This window comes from Carassius carassius, chromosome 38, assembly GCF_963082965.1.
Source record: "Carassius carassius chromosome 38, fCarCar2.1, whole genome shotgun sequence".
NCBI lineage: Eukaryota > Metazoa > Chordata > Actinopteri > Cypriniformes > Cyprinidae > Carassius > Carassius carassius.
In genome coordinates this window covers 25649767-25665612 of record NC_081792.1, presented here as the reverse complement: position 1 = coordinate 25665612, position 15846 = coordinate 25649767, and the positions used below count along the sequence as shown (strand labels likewise).

The 15846-nt window shown below is 36.2% G+C and overlaps 3 protein-coding genes and 1 long non-coding RNA gene across 4 annotated transcripts; 2 read left to right on the top strand and 2 right to left on the bottom strand.

Moving 5' to 3' along the window:
• Window positions 1–1448: 1448 nt before the first annotated feature.
• LOC132119646 (inter-alpha-trypsin inhibitor heavy chain H3-like) lies at window positions 1449–6672 on the top strand. Its single transcript, XM_059529793.1, has 13 exons — window positions 1449–1578; window positions 3279–3442; window positions 3593–3697; window positions 3786–3948; window positions 4026–4136; window positions 4235–4363; window positions 4433–4549; window positions 4780–4948; window positions 5030–5140; window positions 5388–5569; window positions 5652–5831; window positions 5995–6122; window positions 6413–6672. Exons 1-13 carry the CDS (start codon window positions 1501–1503, stop codon window positions 6618–6620), a joined length of 1845 nt encoding a protein of 614 aa, XP_059385776.1. The 5' UTR covers window positions 1449–1500; the 3' UTR covers window positions 6621–6672.
• Window positions 6673–9383: 2711 nt separating this feature from the next.
• Window positions 9384–11536, top strand: LOC132119647 (uncharacterized). The gene is made up of 7 exons (XM_059529794.1): window positions 9384–9432; window positions 9792–9872; window positions 9960–10061; window positions 10149–10323; window positions 10408–10556; window positions 11179–11263; window positions 11418–11536. Exons 1-7 carry the CDS (start codon window positions 9414–9416, stop codon window positions 11530–11532), a joined length of 726 nt encoding a protein of 241 aa, XP_059385777.1. The 5' UTR covers window positions 9384–9413; the 3' UTR covers window positions 11533–11536.
• Window positions 9527–10185, bottom strand: LOC132119648 (uncharacterized). Its single transcript, XR_009426175.1, has 2 exons — window positions 9665–10185; window positions 9527–9601 (listed from the first exon to the last, which is right to left on the bottom strand). It is a non-coding gene; the product is annotated as an uncharacterized LOC132119648 (long non-coding RNA).
• Window positions 11537–13364: 1828 nt separating the features above from the next.
• LOC132119645 (galanin receptor type 1-like) lies at window positions 13365–14253 on the bottom strand. The gene has a single exon (XM_059529792.1). The coding sequence runs from the start codon at window positions 14177–14179 to the stop codon at window positions 13496–13498; it is 684 nt and encodes a 227-aa protein (XP_059385775.1). The 5' UTR covers window positions 14180–14253; the 3' UTR covers window positions 13365–13495.
• Between the last annotated feature and the right edge of the window lie 1593 nt (window positions 14254–15846).

Genomic DNA, 15846 nt, shown 5'->3' with positions numbered 1-15846 from the left:
CTGGAAACCCAAAGCTTGACATTAGTATTTTGTTCCACCAAATGGAACAGTTTTTTAAACCTTTAAACAAACTTTTAAGAAAAAGAAAGTGTTTGCATGTGTTTTTTGTTGAGTATCATATTTGAAACATTACGCTTGAATACAGAGAATATAGAGCTGATACTCAAGGGGGAAAAAAACCCTCAACGGAGCAAAAATATGCCTTTTTTATTTTTATTTTTATTTTACACATGATATGTGTATTGCCCAAAATCTGATAAAAGTATGATAGTTTAATGTAAATCAATAAGATCTTTATAATAGGCAACTTACATAAAAATGCCTATAAATATCAGTCATCAGTCTATTTGTCCTAATAATGTATTAGTCATTTGATATTAGATATACATTTTCATTATAAAGCTCTGTGGTTTCAAAACATAATGCAATGCAACGTAATGATTACTGAGAGATGAGCAAAAAAACTTGATGTATCTTACTTGATATTCACATTTTAAGAGGATTTTTCTAATAATCGATGTATGGATAACCAAGTGAAAGCTATAACACCAACTTGTCAGAAAAAAAACCAACAGAATTAGTGTTATAATTAGCGTTATGTATGTATGTATGTATGTACTTTGTTATGTATTTCGACAATCCAATTAAAAAAGTAGAAAAAAGTTGTTTTTCCAAAATATGCTATTGTGGAATTATTGAAATCTAAAAGCAAATAAATAAATAAATACATATTCATCAACACATATAATCATTAAACAAAATGCTTCTGCCCATGTATTTTATTGTGGAAAAATGATAAATACTTCTGAATTCTTAAAATGGAAAACAGTTAATAAAAACTTTTCAAATGCTGATAGAAGTAAGAGATATACAAGCTCAACAGTATCTATTCTCATAAAAGGTTTAAAACAAACACAGTATAAGTGATTCATATACTTCTTATTCTACTTTTTTATGTTTTCTAACCTTATCACTAAGAGTAAAACTATGACAAGTAGCCAAGAAACTATGGGGCTAGATATCTGCCACAATTCTGCGAGTGCAAGATTGTGCACACAAAAGTTCAGTTTTGTGGAGAAAATGTCTCGCAAAGAAAAAAGTATTTCGAGCACACAAAAAATAAATTTTGCGTTTTTGGATGTGTGCAGACCATTATTTTTCTGCGCTCAAAATACTTTCTTCTTTGCAAGACAAACATTTTCTCTACAAAACTTAATTCGTGATCTATCACATGCAGAATTTTGGCAGATATCTAACCCCGTAAGAAACCACAGAGAATCAGGGCAATTATGTCCATTGTAGCCTTCACATTACTAATAGACTTTTAAGTGCACACTAATGTTGAACCACATCCATATTCTGCTCTTATGTGAGGTTCAAGATTAAAAGTAAAGAGGGAGGTTTCTTCATCCGGTCAATAATATCCAATAGCATGATGTGGACTAGAGTTTAAAGGCAGTGTGACAGTGTTTGGAGGTCAGTTGATGTCCTGTGCAGGTCATGATGGATCGAGCAGCTCTCCGGCTGATTCTGTTGGGTGTTTTTCTCATCTCAGCTACTTCTGATCCAGTTAAGAAGGTTAGGGTCAATTAACATATCAGTCAATGTGTTTAAGGTACAAAACCAGGTAGAGGCATAGTTTACTTAGGTTTGCTTTATTATCTATACATCATTTGTCAAAGGGGACAGAGCCTTTGCGGTAGCTGCTCCACGGTAATGGAATCAGTTGCCACCTGAAATTAAGAGTGCTCTTTCTATTTCAGTCTAAACTTAAAAGGCATTTATTCTATGGCCTTTCCTGAATTTTAATTTATGGATTAGCATTGCATAGCAAATCTTGGATTTTAATTTGTATTTTATTGCATTTTATATTATACTTTAATGCATTTTATGATTGTTTTGTACAACACTTCTGTGTATGCTGAATTTAAATATGCTCTATAAATAACATTTACTTGCTATCACTTGTAAGAAAAATCATAAAATGTATGTAGGCTTTTGAGGGATGTTTATTTTTTCATCTCTCAATCATCATTGTATTGGATTGCATTATATATTTCCCCACAATTAAAACTACAGGACTTTGATCATAAAACCAAGGATTTGAATATCATCTTACTTATATATATAATGGGAAGATATAGCGTGACAACTGGTATACGTATATGCATTTTATAGAAGTATGCTTTACTGTTATAAAAATCTCACTGATTTACATTACAACCTATCAGAACCTCATCTTATACTTATTTAAAGTATAAATAACATTCACCTAGGCCTCTGAATATACAGTAATTGAAGGGTTTTGTGTTCATTAAGCTTGTTTTAAGATGTGTGTGATATTTAACTCCTTGTTCAGTCAACAGGAAAAAAAAAAAAAAAATTTATATATATATTCAAAGTAAAAGCTGACATATACAGATGCATGTACAGATGACATATGCACTGTTGACTGAAAGCTATTTGACTGAGCTAAACTATTTCTCAATAGTTTAAACTGACATGTACTGTAGGTGAATTTGTCTTTCAGTCCAAAGGTCTTTTCTCCAAGCAGTCTAAATACAGCATTGCAATGCAAAAAGCAGGAGTAAGTGTCAAGTGTGTAAGAGTACACAATCGTAAGTGTGCACAATCCAATCAGCCGTTCACAAACAATACCTTTTCAGGTCCAATTAATCTGCTTTCTAATTGTTTTCAATATAAATATGTGCTTCATGTGTCTTTGCTCTTGAGTCTCTTAGGTGCTGTATAGCCTATAATTTTTTGACTGTACCAAAGCGTAAAACCACTTATACATTCATAGATATTTAGGAAACATGCAAAGTTCACATACTTGTTTCTCCGAAAAACAACGCCAAAGCCAGTTATTCTTTGTAAATGAGCTTTCTGTGTCGAAATGCCAGTTTTTGTTTTGATATGTGTGATTCCTCCCACTGTGAGTTTAATCAATGGTATTTCAACACCCAGGTTACCAGAGAGCAGAAAACAGAGTATTGCAGCCATGGAAGTCAATAAACAAACTGGGCCTGTCATCGCAGATTCTAGCTTACCTAAAAAGCCTCTTCATAATATGCTTTATCAAGTTCAAAGATGCTCACCTTCTAACTTGGTGTAGCTTGTCAGTGTCAAATCAGTGAATCGCTGTTTTTTGTTTAAATGCAAGAACGTGTGTTAACGGCTGCTTCGCTCAGTTCAGTAAGCCTCTCATTATAAACCCCTGGTTTGAGTTAAAAAAATGTCTAATCAAATATTAAGAGTACCTTCTGGTGTCTTATCAGAAAAAAAAAGTGGATATATACAGCTTCTACATTAACTCCACGGTCACCAGTCGCTATGCCACAACAGTCATCACAAGCCGTGTTGCAAACACACTGAATGAATCTCAAGAGATCCAGTTTGAGGTCAAGATTCCCAAGAACGCCTTCATCAGCAAATTCAGAATGTGGGTTGATTCAATACTACTCTTAATTGCAAATGTTCGGAACATGTCTGAAAACTCTTAAACCAAAAACCCAGCAGCTATATGAAGTCAAATCTTAGTAAGGTAACACCTTGACCTTTAAGTCTGTTAAGCCTTTTAATTTCTCCATAGGGTTATAGAGGGAACAACATATGATGGGATTGTGAAGGGAAAAGAAGAAGCTCAGCAGCAATACAATCAAGCAGTATCTCGAGGACAAAGTGCTGGACTGGTCAAGTACTGTAAATTTATTTTTAAATTAGGTCCATAAAAATATATATTTATAGCATGTTTAGTAATACGCAGGGATTTTTTTCTCTTTCAGATCTGTTGGAAGGACTCTAGAGGACTTTAAAACTTCAGTGACGGTGGCTGCTTTAAGTAAAGTGACCTTTGAGTTGACCTACGAGGAACTGCTAAAGCGCCGCCTCGGCAAATATGAGCTACTCATCAACGCACAACCGATGCAGCCGGTGGCTGACTTCAAGGTAGAAGAAGATACAAGGAGGATATGGATAATCAATTTATATGGATAGAGAGATAATGTTTCTTTTACTTACATTAGATGGATGTGCACATCCAAGAGAAACCAGGAATTTCCTTCTTGGAGGTGAAAGGAGATTTGAGCACCGGTGATCTGGCCAATGCCATCAAAACCACCAGAGCAGACAAAGACGTAAGAGTTTAAATTAGGGTTAAAACACAGTTTAGATGCGCTCAATATGCTCATACACTTCAAATAAAGATACCATATGACCAAACTGATCATTTCAGGCATGGGTGACCTTCTACCCCACACGAGATCAACAGACCAAGTGTAAAAGCTGTGGAGAAAATGGGTTGAACGGAGACCTGCTTATAACATACGATGTTGAGAGACGAAGTCCCAAAGGAGAAGTCGTGGTACATTTTTTTAAATTTTTTTTGCAATGTAAAAAAATCCAGAATGTATTTATTTTTCTTTTCCCGCAGGTGTCAAATGGCTATTTCGTCCACTACTTTGCTCCCTCTGATGTTCCACGTATTCCCAAAAATGTGGTGTTTATCATTGACCGCAGTGGCTCTATGTCTGGCAGAAAAATAGACCAGGTAAAAAGAGTTCACAATGATTATCTGGGGTAATTCACAGCATCCCAAAGTTGACACTGGTAGATAGTAAAGGTCTCGTAGAAGATGATTCACTGAGAGACTCCTCTACTGAAATCTGTTTGGCGCTGTTTTGTTAAAGTTAGTAACAAAACTGTCTATGTCTGGTAGTATGCAGTCGTAATAGAGAAAGAATAACTTCCGCATCTGCTGACAGGAGTGTTTTTCTTTAGACTCGTTTGGCACTGCTGAGGATTTTGACTGATCTTGATGAGGACGATCACTTTGGATTGATCACATTTGACAGTGAGGTTAGCTTATGGAAGCGTGAACTCCTCAAAGCTACTGAGACAAACCTGGAGAATGCGAAATCTTTTGTGAAGGAGATCAGAGATAGAGGAAGTGAGTTACAGTGCTAATGTTACATAAGGAGTAAGAAGGTTGAACCTCACAGTGACACAACTATGTTCGGTCTTCCTTCAGCCACAGACATAAACGCTGCAGTTCTAGCAGGAGTGGACATGATCAGTCGACATCCACGAGAGGGAACAGCCTCCATCCTGATCCTGCTGACTGATGGAGACCCCACTTCAGGCACAGATTCACACTGACAAACACAAGCTTAAGGGTGTTTTATCATAGAATTAGTTTAGTCAACTTCATCAATAGAACAACACTTTAACTGCCATCCTATAATACACAGGGTTTATTAGTAGACCTATTTGGTATTATCATGACCAGTTTGGCTTCTATCTTTGTCAGTAAGAGAATAAGACAACAAATATTATTTTTTATATATTATAAATATTGATAACTCAATCAAATTATGATTTTTAAACAGGTGAAACCAACATAGAGAAGATAATGGCCAATGTTAAAGAAGCTATTGGGACAAAGTTTCCCCTCTATTGTCTTGGTTTTGGATATGATGTCAATTTTGACTTCCTGACAAAGATGTCACTGGAAAATGGTGGAGTTGCTCGCAGGATTTATGAAGATTCGGACGCTGATCTACAGCTGCAGGTGAACTACAGACAATCATCTGTGAATTCATCCTCAATGCTGAACTTTGTCTGAGTGCATTTAAAGTTTGCTTGATTTTTAGGGCTTCTATGATGAAGTTGCCGTCCCTCTCCTCACTGATATTCAACTTAAATACCCAGGAGGGACAAACCTTACCAAGACCAGTTTTAGCTTGTACTTTAATGGCTCTGAGATTGTGGTGTCAGGACAAATCACAGACAACAGTGTGGAGAGTTTCACCACTGAAGTCATCGCAGTATCAGTAAGATCTTCACCAATCTTCTCTTTAGCAGCATATTATTAGGATCAATGGTCGATTTTGAAAAAGCTGAGAATAGCTTTGTTTGTATAGTGGGTTATGGATCAGAGTGTTACTGACAGCATTCCTGATTAAAATTCTCACTAGTATTTTTATTTCTGAGCAGAAAGGCAGTAATGTGACGTATCAGGACACTATAATGAAAAAAGACCCCAGTGATGTCCCTCCTGAGGATGAAGATTTCATGCAGAGATTGTGGGCCTACCTTACAGTGAAGCAGCTTCTGGAGAGACAGTAAGTTTATGCATTTTGGTCGATATACACTCATACACCCTAATGTTAACAACTGTTAGAATCCACCCTAATGATCAAGTTAAAACTGTGAATAGTATGAAAGGTCAAAAACATACCTATTCACAGACAGTATTTCTCAAGTAGGTCAAATTCAATATCTCAAGTCTATGTGCCTTGTAGGAGGAACAATTCCATACAAAAGGAATCAAAATTTAACAGCAAACTAATGGCAAACCTCATACTGTCTTCTTCAAACCTCATATCTGTTTTCTCTCCGTCTTCTGTCTCAGGGTGCTTCTTAAAGGACAAGAGAAAGAGGATGAAAAGAAAGAAGCTCTAAAACTCTCCCTAAAATACCAGTTTGTCACTCCCCTCACCTCGATGGTTGTTACCAAGCCACAGGAAGAGGAAATAGAAGTTGCTGAGAAACCCGAAGAGGTAGGAAGGGAACAGACTGACCATGGTAGGTCAAAGTATTTTTCTTTGTTAATGGATTGAAATAGCTTTCATTAAATTGATTAGTGTTTTTAGTTTGTAAAATGTAAAAATGCCTGTTGCAGTTTTTTTCGATTGCTAAACGACAGTGAGCACAACTGGAGCTACAGTACATGTGCAAAACTCTCACTACAGTCTGCACTAGCAACAGTCACCTGAGCTAAACAGTTCACATCACCTGCAAAACTCATTCCAAGCAACACAACTCTTAACACATGGCTCAAAACAGGCTCAGTGCAGCCAAACACTACACACAACCCTCAGTGAGATAACACACACTGTCACTCAGAACACACTGAGAGGAAAAACACTAGCATCAAACACCAATACAGAAAATACAAGTTTTTCATCTTTACAGTTTGAACTATTTCAGTGACTTCATACAAAGTCATATTTTCTTCAAAGAAAGGAGTGACATTCTTTTACATGATAAATCTCTTCTGTTTTGCATGTGTGCTTCACAGTTTTGACAGCAGTGTGTTAGCATTTGAACAAAGTGCTGTAAATCCACAGTGTTGTGCAGGTTGTGGTTAAAGTAGTGGGATAAGTGTGTAGAGTTTTGAAAACTGTGTTCAAGCAATGAAAAAGGAACTAGAGTTTGGTTCACATGAACTGCTGCTGTGCAGACTGTAGTAAGAGTTTTGCACATGTGACTCCAGTTGTGCCCACTGTCGTTTAGCAATCGAAAAAAAATGTAAATGCTAGGGGTGTAACGGTACGCAAAAATCACGGTTCGGTACGTACCTCGGTTTTAAAGTCACGGTTCGGTTAATTTTCGGTACAGTAAGGGAAAGAAATGCAAACATTAAACTGCAGGTTGTTTATTACTATAAACTTTTTTTAAACAATTTACACTTTTTTAAATACTTTTTAATAAAATATATATAAAACAAAAAAGAATAAGAAATAAAATACTGCTGCAAAGTTCTCCAATAAATAAAATACTCTCAAGTCTCAAACCAATATTATATAATAAAATAAAATGAAAAATATAAATAAATAACTATGATTACAGTGTAGCATTACCAATCCCAGCTTGTAGGCCTGCTCATATTTAAAAAAAAATATATATATATAACTTTTCCAAAGTGTAAAATGCAGCATCAACAGTTTCAGTTTTTAGACCTGCTCAGATTTCGTTATTGCGTTGGACCGATAGGAATTAAGAGCAAAGGTCTGTTTAAATGCCGACGGGAGCTGCGTTTGAATTACAATCGTTTTTTTCCTATTTGTAGTGATGTTCACACTTGCGTGATGCCTTTTGAAAACATTAGGCCGGTGACACACTGGCATATTGCACCTGTCAAACATAGTCTATTTTGCCGTCAATACTGTTGACGGTGTCCTTTATCAGTAGGCTTTATATTTATGCTCAACATGAAGTATAGATATTGTTGTCGTGAAGACAAGATCCTGGTCTGTCGGCGCCTCAGCGGCCTCCCTCTGTGTCACCTACAGTAGCAGCCGCGCGCCAGTGCTGCGTCAGGCACGATTCTGGTGTGTAAAGACACAGAAAACGCGAAGCAGCCGTCATGCAACTGACACGCAGCAGAAACGCCACGCTCACGCCACACAGCCAGTGCAACCGGCCTTAGAATCAGCTGCAGGGCGGGATTTGCGCTGAATGCGGAGAGTTCCTCCACTTAATATGTTCTTTTGGAAACACCAAAATATATATGTTCTGCACACAAAATATTGCATTCGGTCATTCGGTACACACGTGCACCGTACCGAAAGCCCTGTACCGAAACGGTCCGGTACGAATACACGTACCGTTACACCCCTAGTAAATGCTAAAGGCCATTGTGCGGCACAAATATTATTAGACACAAATATTAATCAAAATTTTTTTTAATTGAGTGCCATACTACTTCTATAGATCCAGCTTCTGTAAGTAACAGAGCAATGCAATGGACTTTGCACTGGTGTTTTTAGCTTGACTGAAACACTGACAGTTCTCTGTTTTCTGAAAGAATAATTGTGGTAGTGCAATATTTGAGTCATGTTCAAATTTTGAAAATGTCCCTCCTTTTCAGATGGCATCTTTCTGTGTAAGTTATTCTCTTTACAGTATTTACTGTTTTTGACTTGCACCTGGTCTCAGACTCATAAGTAAACCATCTATACATCCTTTTGGGCTACAAAATCATGATATTAATTTGGTTCCTTATTGACTTTCAATAATAAAAATACTTTGTGCAGAATCTTTGTCACCTGTTTTAACATAATTTTATTAAGCGTTTTATTAAAGGTGATGTGTGTAATTATTTTAAGTTAATAAATTATTACTAACAGTAAAAAGATGCTTTAAATATTTTTATTTATGTGTTAAGTGATCAGAAATGTAAACGTCCCTTGTCTTAAATGTCCTAAATATATTCATGCATTATTTTAAATTTGTTTTCATATTCCAGCATTACAAAACTAGTAGCCGATTATTAAGCCTAATTCATTTTTACCTTAAGTTTATAAATCTAATTATTCTTATTTTATTTTTTTATCTGTTTTATTTGTTTTTTTTTTTAGCAATGGACATCACAGCAATGGCACCCTTTTATTATGGTATGTCAGAATTTTTTTTCTATTATCTACTTATACAAGATAATAGAGCAATGCAATGAATGTTGCAGATGTTTCTCTGCATTGACAAATCACCATTTTCTGGAAGAATCATTGTGGAAATGCATAAAAAACTGAAACTACATATTTGACTCTTAATGTTCACAATGTGAAAATGTTCCTTTTCTTTCTTTTTTTTTTTTTTTTTTTTTTTTTTTTTTTACAATAGATTCATATATGGATGTACCGGATGTATGTAAGTTATTCAATTTACAATAATTTCTGTTTATTTTTTTATTACTTTTTAACTTTCATTTGGTCTCAGACTCATAAGTAGACATCTAAAATCATCATAATAATTCGTTTTTTATTACTGGCTTTCAATGATAAAGATCCCCATACTTTGTTGAAAATATTTACTGTCGCTTCTCTCTATTTTAACGTGTAATTATAGCAAGTTTTTTTATTTTTTTATTATGACTTTGTACACTTTGTATGTTGCTGTTGGGTCTGTGTGCCGGTCAGTTACACACGTCACATTTAAAACAAAGACTAAAAACAATAAACTTCTGCACTATGTGGATTTACATCCTTTACCATGTTTGTTGGTCTTAGACATCTCCCAAACTGAAACAATGTTCACAACTACAATTTTTCCAACTACTTTGTATACAACTACTTCCCCTGCTGTGCAAGGTACATAAAAACTAGCATTTTCTTAATTATTTGTTTTATGAGCACCAATTCTAGGAAATAATCATGACATTTTGATTCTCTCTCCAGAAGTCAATCGTTTCCTGCTGGATGTTGTTGGTCAGTCTAAGCCAATTTGTTTTGATATTCCTGTTCCTCACAAACTCAGACTCCTCCAGGATTCAGCTTCAGGTTAGACACTGTTTGTTCTACGTGTGCATCTATTTAACAGGCCTGTCTTATGAATGTGTTTACTGTGGAATTTTCTGTTCATCCTAGAGTTCTCTATGAATGGAGAGTCTTTGAGTGAACAGAATGGATTCCATCAAATTGCTTTTCATTACAAAACTAACCATCACTTGAAGATAAACACAAAGTCTATCAGTTATCGTAATGGCCAGGACAAAGTCAAGTTTTTGTGGGGCCAGAAACCAACCCAATACAATGCAGATAGGTAAATATAGAAGTTCTCAGCATAGAAAGAATAAATAAATTCACAAAATCTACTGTGTATTAACTGTTCTCTGTTTGTTAACAGTGTGTCTCTGGTTGTTCGGGAAAATGTAATGAACGTTACTTTTGGAAATATCGGTGTTGTTATTCTTTCTCATAAGAAAGATGGGGTCATGTTTTTGTGGCCTGTCATTTGGGAATATTCAAAAGATGCCAACCTGACAGGTGTTTTAGGTAACAGAGCAATACACTGTCTAAACATTTAAACATTATTTACAGAATCAAAACTTGCCTCCTGCTAATACTGAAGTAGGCTCCGCATTAAAGGAATAGTTCATCCAAAAATGTAACTTAAAAAATGTATTCACTTTAAGGCCATCCAAGATGTAGATTCGTTTTTTTCTTCATGGGAACAGATCTGGAAAAATGTAGCATTCCATCATTGCTCACCAATGGATCATCTGCAGTGAATGGGTGCCGTCAGAATGAGAGTCTAAACAACTGATAAATACATCACAATAATCCACAAGTAATCCACAGCACTCCAGTCCATCAATAAACTTCAAACCGTTGCTTCCAGTTAAAATATAGTCCTCTATACCTATTGTTTTTTTCCAGTGTCATCGTCTACATCTTGGATGGCCAGTAGTATCATTAGTATTCATGTTGCGATTAGCCATGTACAAAAACTTTAATATAATTATAACTTGTATGTCAATGATATTATTGTGCCAATTATGTACTGGATATTGTTTGCCAACAACTGTTTATTGTTATAAGGTTGATATTTTAGATAAATTGCTGTTGTTTAACCAACATTGGTGACAAATCACAAAATCTGTGGATAATCTTTAAGGAAAGGCTGATATTTCATATGAAGAGACTGAAGGATCACAAACACCAACTTTAAAGATAAAAGACAAGGAGGTGAAGACTTCTTTGTAAGTGATTCAGTTAATAAATACATACAATCTTCCATAAAACCTTCTGTTCCTCAATTTTAAAAAGTATTGTGTTGCTTTATATGTTTATATATATATAGAGAGAGAGAGAGAAAGAGTGTGTTATGTGTCTATTTGTGTCTATTAATTGTAGGGAGACTGTCAGTGATTACAGATTGCATTCAACTCCTGTTCGAGAATGCTGGCTTGTACCGTTCCAGGCTCTGATGGAGGCAGAGATTTCTGATTTCACTGTCACTCAGCTGTAAAGTTTCTCTTTTATTTTAATGGTTCGTGTTAAGGAAATACTTCAGTTGTTCAATCCCATCTGGCCTAGGAATTGCATAAACAAAAGTAAAATGAATAATACAAAAAAAGGCTTATGTATATTATATGCTGACCTTAAAAAACAAAACAAAAAAAAAACACCAATCTCAGGTCTAATGTTTGCAAGTACTGAATTATTTAAATTTGCATTACAACTGCATTAAATTTGAATTCCAAATGTAAATTCTAACTTTGTCCTTTCACTTTGGTATTTACAATGTATTTGATGTGGTATTTACAAGTATTGGAACAGTAAAGACAAAGTTGTTCTGTTATTAGCTTTTAATCTTTTACATCTGTCTTAAATTCAACTGTTCCGATACTTGTGATCACATCAAACAGTGGGATGAACTCTAAAAGTGCTGTCCTTTTTATTTGGTAAAACATGTATGTGTCGAAAGACCTAATAATAAAATGTGACATTCTGTATTTGTTGCATATTCATCTTTTAATCATATTTGCAAATGTCTTGACTACACAGCAGAGAAAGCAATTTTGTCTTTACTGTTCCAATAATTATGGAGGGCACTGTATATATGAGTTATTACTTTATGAGGCTTAAATATATTTTCAACATTGAGCATAATCAAAAGAAAAACATTAAAATTGGGAATTACTTTTCTTTCTTTTTTTTTCTCAAAATATGCCGCCTTCTAAATGTATGACTCAATATTCCCCCTCAACCAAATAGATTTTAACCACAAAGAGATTTGCAAATTGATCTAATATTTCTTAAGGTGCGATCTTTAAAACAGAGATTTCACATGGAAGAAAAATTGGGGTTTTCTGAAGGAATTTTTCAGTGATCAGTTCTTAAAGGACACATTTTTTCTTATTGTGAAGAACATGTTAATAATCTGAAGAAACCTTTTCCGCAATTAAAGGTATACTGACCCTCAAGCCATCCTAGGTGTATATGACTGACTTTGTTTCAGATGAATACAAACTTAGTTATATTTAAAAATGTCCTGGCTCTTCAAAGCTTTATAATGGCAGTGAATGGGTGATCCCGAGAATAACACAAACTTCAGTCTGGATCTATCCTATCATAAAGATCTGAGATGACCGAACACCTAAGAAGAGATGATGCCAATCTCTTCGAGGACCTCAGATGATAACAGTCCTGAACCAACATACAAAACTACCAAATTTGCCTATAAGTTTGATCGCAACACATAATCAGTGGTGTTAATAGTATTCACTGTTTGTTTGCCATTACAAAGCTTGGACAGAGCCAGGACATTATAAATACAAAGACAGTATTTGTCTGAAAGAAGATTATGAAAATTATGGGGTACTTTTAATTTCTGGGCAAACTATATCTTTAAGAGTTTTTTGTTGGGTTCATTGTGGAAGTATAGATGCCAATAAAGAACATTCATTTTTGAAAGAGTGCATGTTCTCCTTAAAACTCAAGTCAAACAACACTGTACTGTGATGAACAAACCACTGACAAGTCTGCAGTTTAACCAACACAAAATATTAAAACAAAATACAATGCCAGCTGGTTGGTTCTTCTTGAAATTTTATTAGGCTGTGAAAAAATGGTGACATTGAAATACCACAACAAAGTTCCTTAGTGTCCAAACCATTGGTTATTGTTGCATCACTCATTAATGTTTGTTTAGAAACAAAATACTCATTGTTAATACATTATATACAGCCATGTACCACTTAGCCATAAACAATGGAACAAATCATGCTAATTAACTCTAACCATATGACTTAAGGAGGGTCTTTTACCACAGACTCCTTGACCCAGGTTCATTAGTTCCTTTCTGAATTTCTCTGACATAAAAACATAGAGAATGGGGTTGGCCACTGTAGAAGATGTTGCCATGATGCGTGCAAAGCTAGCAAAAGATCCAAAGTGAGATATGGGACCAGCTGCTTTATAAACCTCAGCTATTTGGGCAAACCAACACAAGGCAGCCAACACAATGCAAATGCCAGCACTAACAGAGCAGTCGTTTGAGTCACATGCACAAGGTAATACTCCAAACGGTCAGTCTGCGTTGTATGGCCCCGTCTAGTGATTTTGAGGAAATGGTATATTTTGGCATAGGCTATTACAATGATCCCAAGTGGAAATGTAAAAGCGAATAGGAAGTGGCACACTCCGTATGCCAACTGGCCTTTGTCAGACAGGAAATTGAAACATGCCAGGTCCTCACAGGCTTCATGGTTGTCCAGGCCTGAAATCAGTGTCCTCCACGCAAACTGAGGCGATGCCAAGATGACTGCTGGTATCCACAGTACACCCGCAACTACTTTTAAATGTCCCTCTCTACGCCTATGATATGCTTTCGATTGATGGACCACAATGATGTACCGTGCAAAAGCCAAAGCGGCCAGTGTAAAGGCACTCGCAGCTGTGCACATTGCACTCAGGAAGCTCACAGTCTTGCACATGAAGCTTCCAAACGGCCAGTGACGGGTTGCAATGGCGACTGTGTGATATGGAAAACAGGAAAGGAGGAGAAGATCTGCCACACTTAATGACAGAAGAAGAACATCTGTGCCATTTGCACTTGTTTGTTGGAGTCCTCCTGTTCTTCCTCCAGTGGACTGTCCATGTCCTCGCCGCATCGTACGACAGATGACAATAAGAACCAGGATGTGTCCCACCACCCAGGTTACCAGGATGAAGCTGTCAAATATGGGTACCAGGGGCGGACTGGGACCAAAAAGTGGCCCTGGACTTTCTGGCCCACAGCAGCCCACCACATCAAAACGCAAACGCCCCTGTTTTGATGTAATTTATTTATTTGATATTTAAGTATACTGTTTGGGGATTTTAACCAATAGGGCAACTGATCCTCCATTGAAAAAAAAAAGAAAAAAGAAAAAAAAAAGATAACCTGCGTGCTGCAGCTGTTCATTTAGCGACTCCTAGTGAGCGATACATGTTCATCACGAGACAAACATTCTCCTAGAACTCACACTTTGCATTCAGTTAACAGATGCATGAATATGCGGTAATATAAGTTCATGATCCGATTCGTGAACAGATTATTCTCTTGAGTAAATCTTTTAAAATAATCATTTATTTTGTTTAACGAAAACATTGTGGAAACCAGTGGTTCACAAACTGGATAGATCTGAGGTGCAGGGCTCGCAAAATCGCTAGCCCGACGTCCAGGGGCTATTGTGTTTTGCAGTCGGGCTCCAAAATGTATCACTGCTCTTCCCGACGGGCTATCGTGAATAGCGATTTAAAATTCGCGTTGTTCACTCGCTTGGAGGGGTGAAATGTATCGTAGTTGATCGTTTTCACTTGTTTCTAAATCTTGCTGATTCAACTTTTTTAAACAATTTGCGCGCGTTCGAAGCTTGCGCGCACTCGTTCAAAGCACGCGCTGTGAGCAGCATTTCAGACAATGCGCGTACAAAGAATTAATTCATCTTTTGGGTATCGTAACTTCTGAATGAACAAATACACACACAATTATTTCAAAATAATTGTCTCTGCAAGTATTCTCGTAAACACAGTCGGTTATGTTTTAAGTGAACGTATACAGTGGCCTGCTGCTCAGAGAAATTACCAGATGAATCTGTCTCTCTCTAAATTAGACGAAAACGCGCTTGTTGGCTGCGCGATCGACTCACTCATCCATTTGCGTAGAAAAGAGATGTAATATTATGATTTCCGTCAATTAAAAAAAAAAAAAAAAAAAATTATATATATATATATATATAGGCCTATATATATATTTGTGTACCGGGTGGGCCGGCCCACATTGGCTAGCGGCCCACCGGGAAAAGTCCCGGTGCTCCAGATGGCCAGTCCGCCCCTGATGGGTACCAACACTCGCTCAACATCACTCAGTCCATGAGTGGAACTGTTTGTCCCATTAGCCATAATGGAGTGTCCAAGAATTAACCACAATCTAATTTGAATGTAATTGGTTCCTAAAAGCAATTATTATTTTTATGGATCTCTTCAAATACTTCCTTCAACTTTTACGTAACAATGTTTTACCAATATTTCCCATTCAAGGGATCTCTCAGACCATTATAAAGATGTTCAAACATTTCAGAACCAGTGTACATCAGTGTTCAGTGTACATCCTTATGCACTATTGTAGTTTTGGCTGAGAACACAATGACAACTTGATAAAATGCTCTGGAATGCTTCAATAGTTAATGATTGCAGGAGTCAAAGTGCAGAAATACTGCTACTAGTGTAGTTCTCTTCAGGAGAAGCAAAATGCTGCCTGAAATCATTGTTTAATTGTCTTTGCACAGATATATTT

What these genes read in the sequence shown, in the direction of transcription:
- LOC132119647 (XM_059529794.1), top strand. An exon ending in CAACCTGACAGGTGTTTTAG is followed by an intron (nt 10,557 to 11,178) that starts GTAACAGAGCAA and finishes ATAATCTTTAAG; the next exon opens with GAAAGGCTGATATTTCATAT. An exon ending in AAGGAGGTGAAGACTTCTTT is followed by an intron (nt 11,264 to 11,417) that starts GTAAGTGATTCA and finishes TATTAATTGTAG; the next exon opens with GGAGACTGTCAGTGATTACA.
- LOC132119646 (XM_059529793.1), top strand. Translation starts at nt 1,501, where the DNA reads ATGATGGATCGAGCAGCTCTCCGGCTGATTCTGTTGGGTGTTTTTCTC. An exon ending in CAAAGTGCTGGACTGGTCAA is followed by an intron (nt 3,698 to 3,785) that starts GTACTGTAAATT and finishes TTTCTCTTTCAG; the next exon opens with ATCTGTTGGAAGGACTCTAG. An exon ending in ACGCTGATCTACAGCTGCAG is followed by an intron (nt 5,570 to 5,651) that starts GTGAACTACAGA and finishes CTTGATTTTTAG; the next exon opens with GGCTTCTATGATGAAGTTGC.
- LOC132119645 (XM_059529792.1), bottom strand. Translation starts at nt 14,179, where the DNA reads ATGCGGCGAGGACATGGACAGTCCACTGGAGGAAGAACAGGAGGACTC.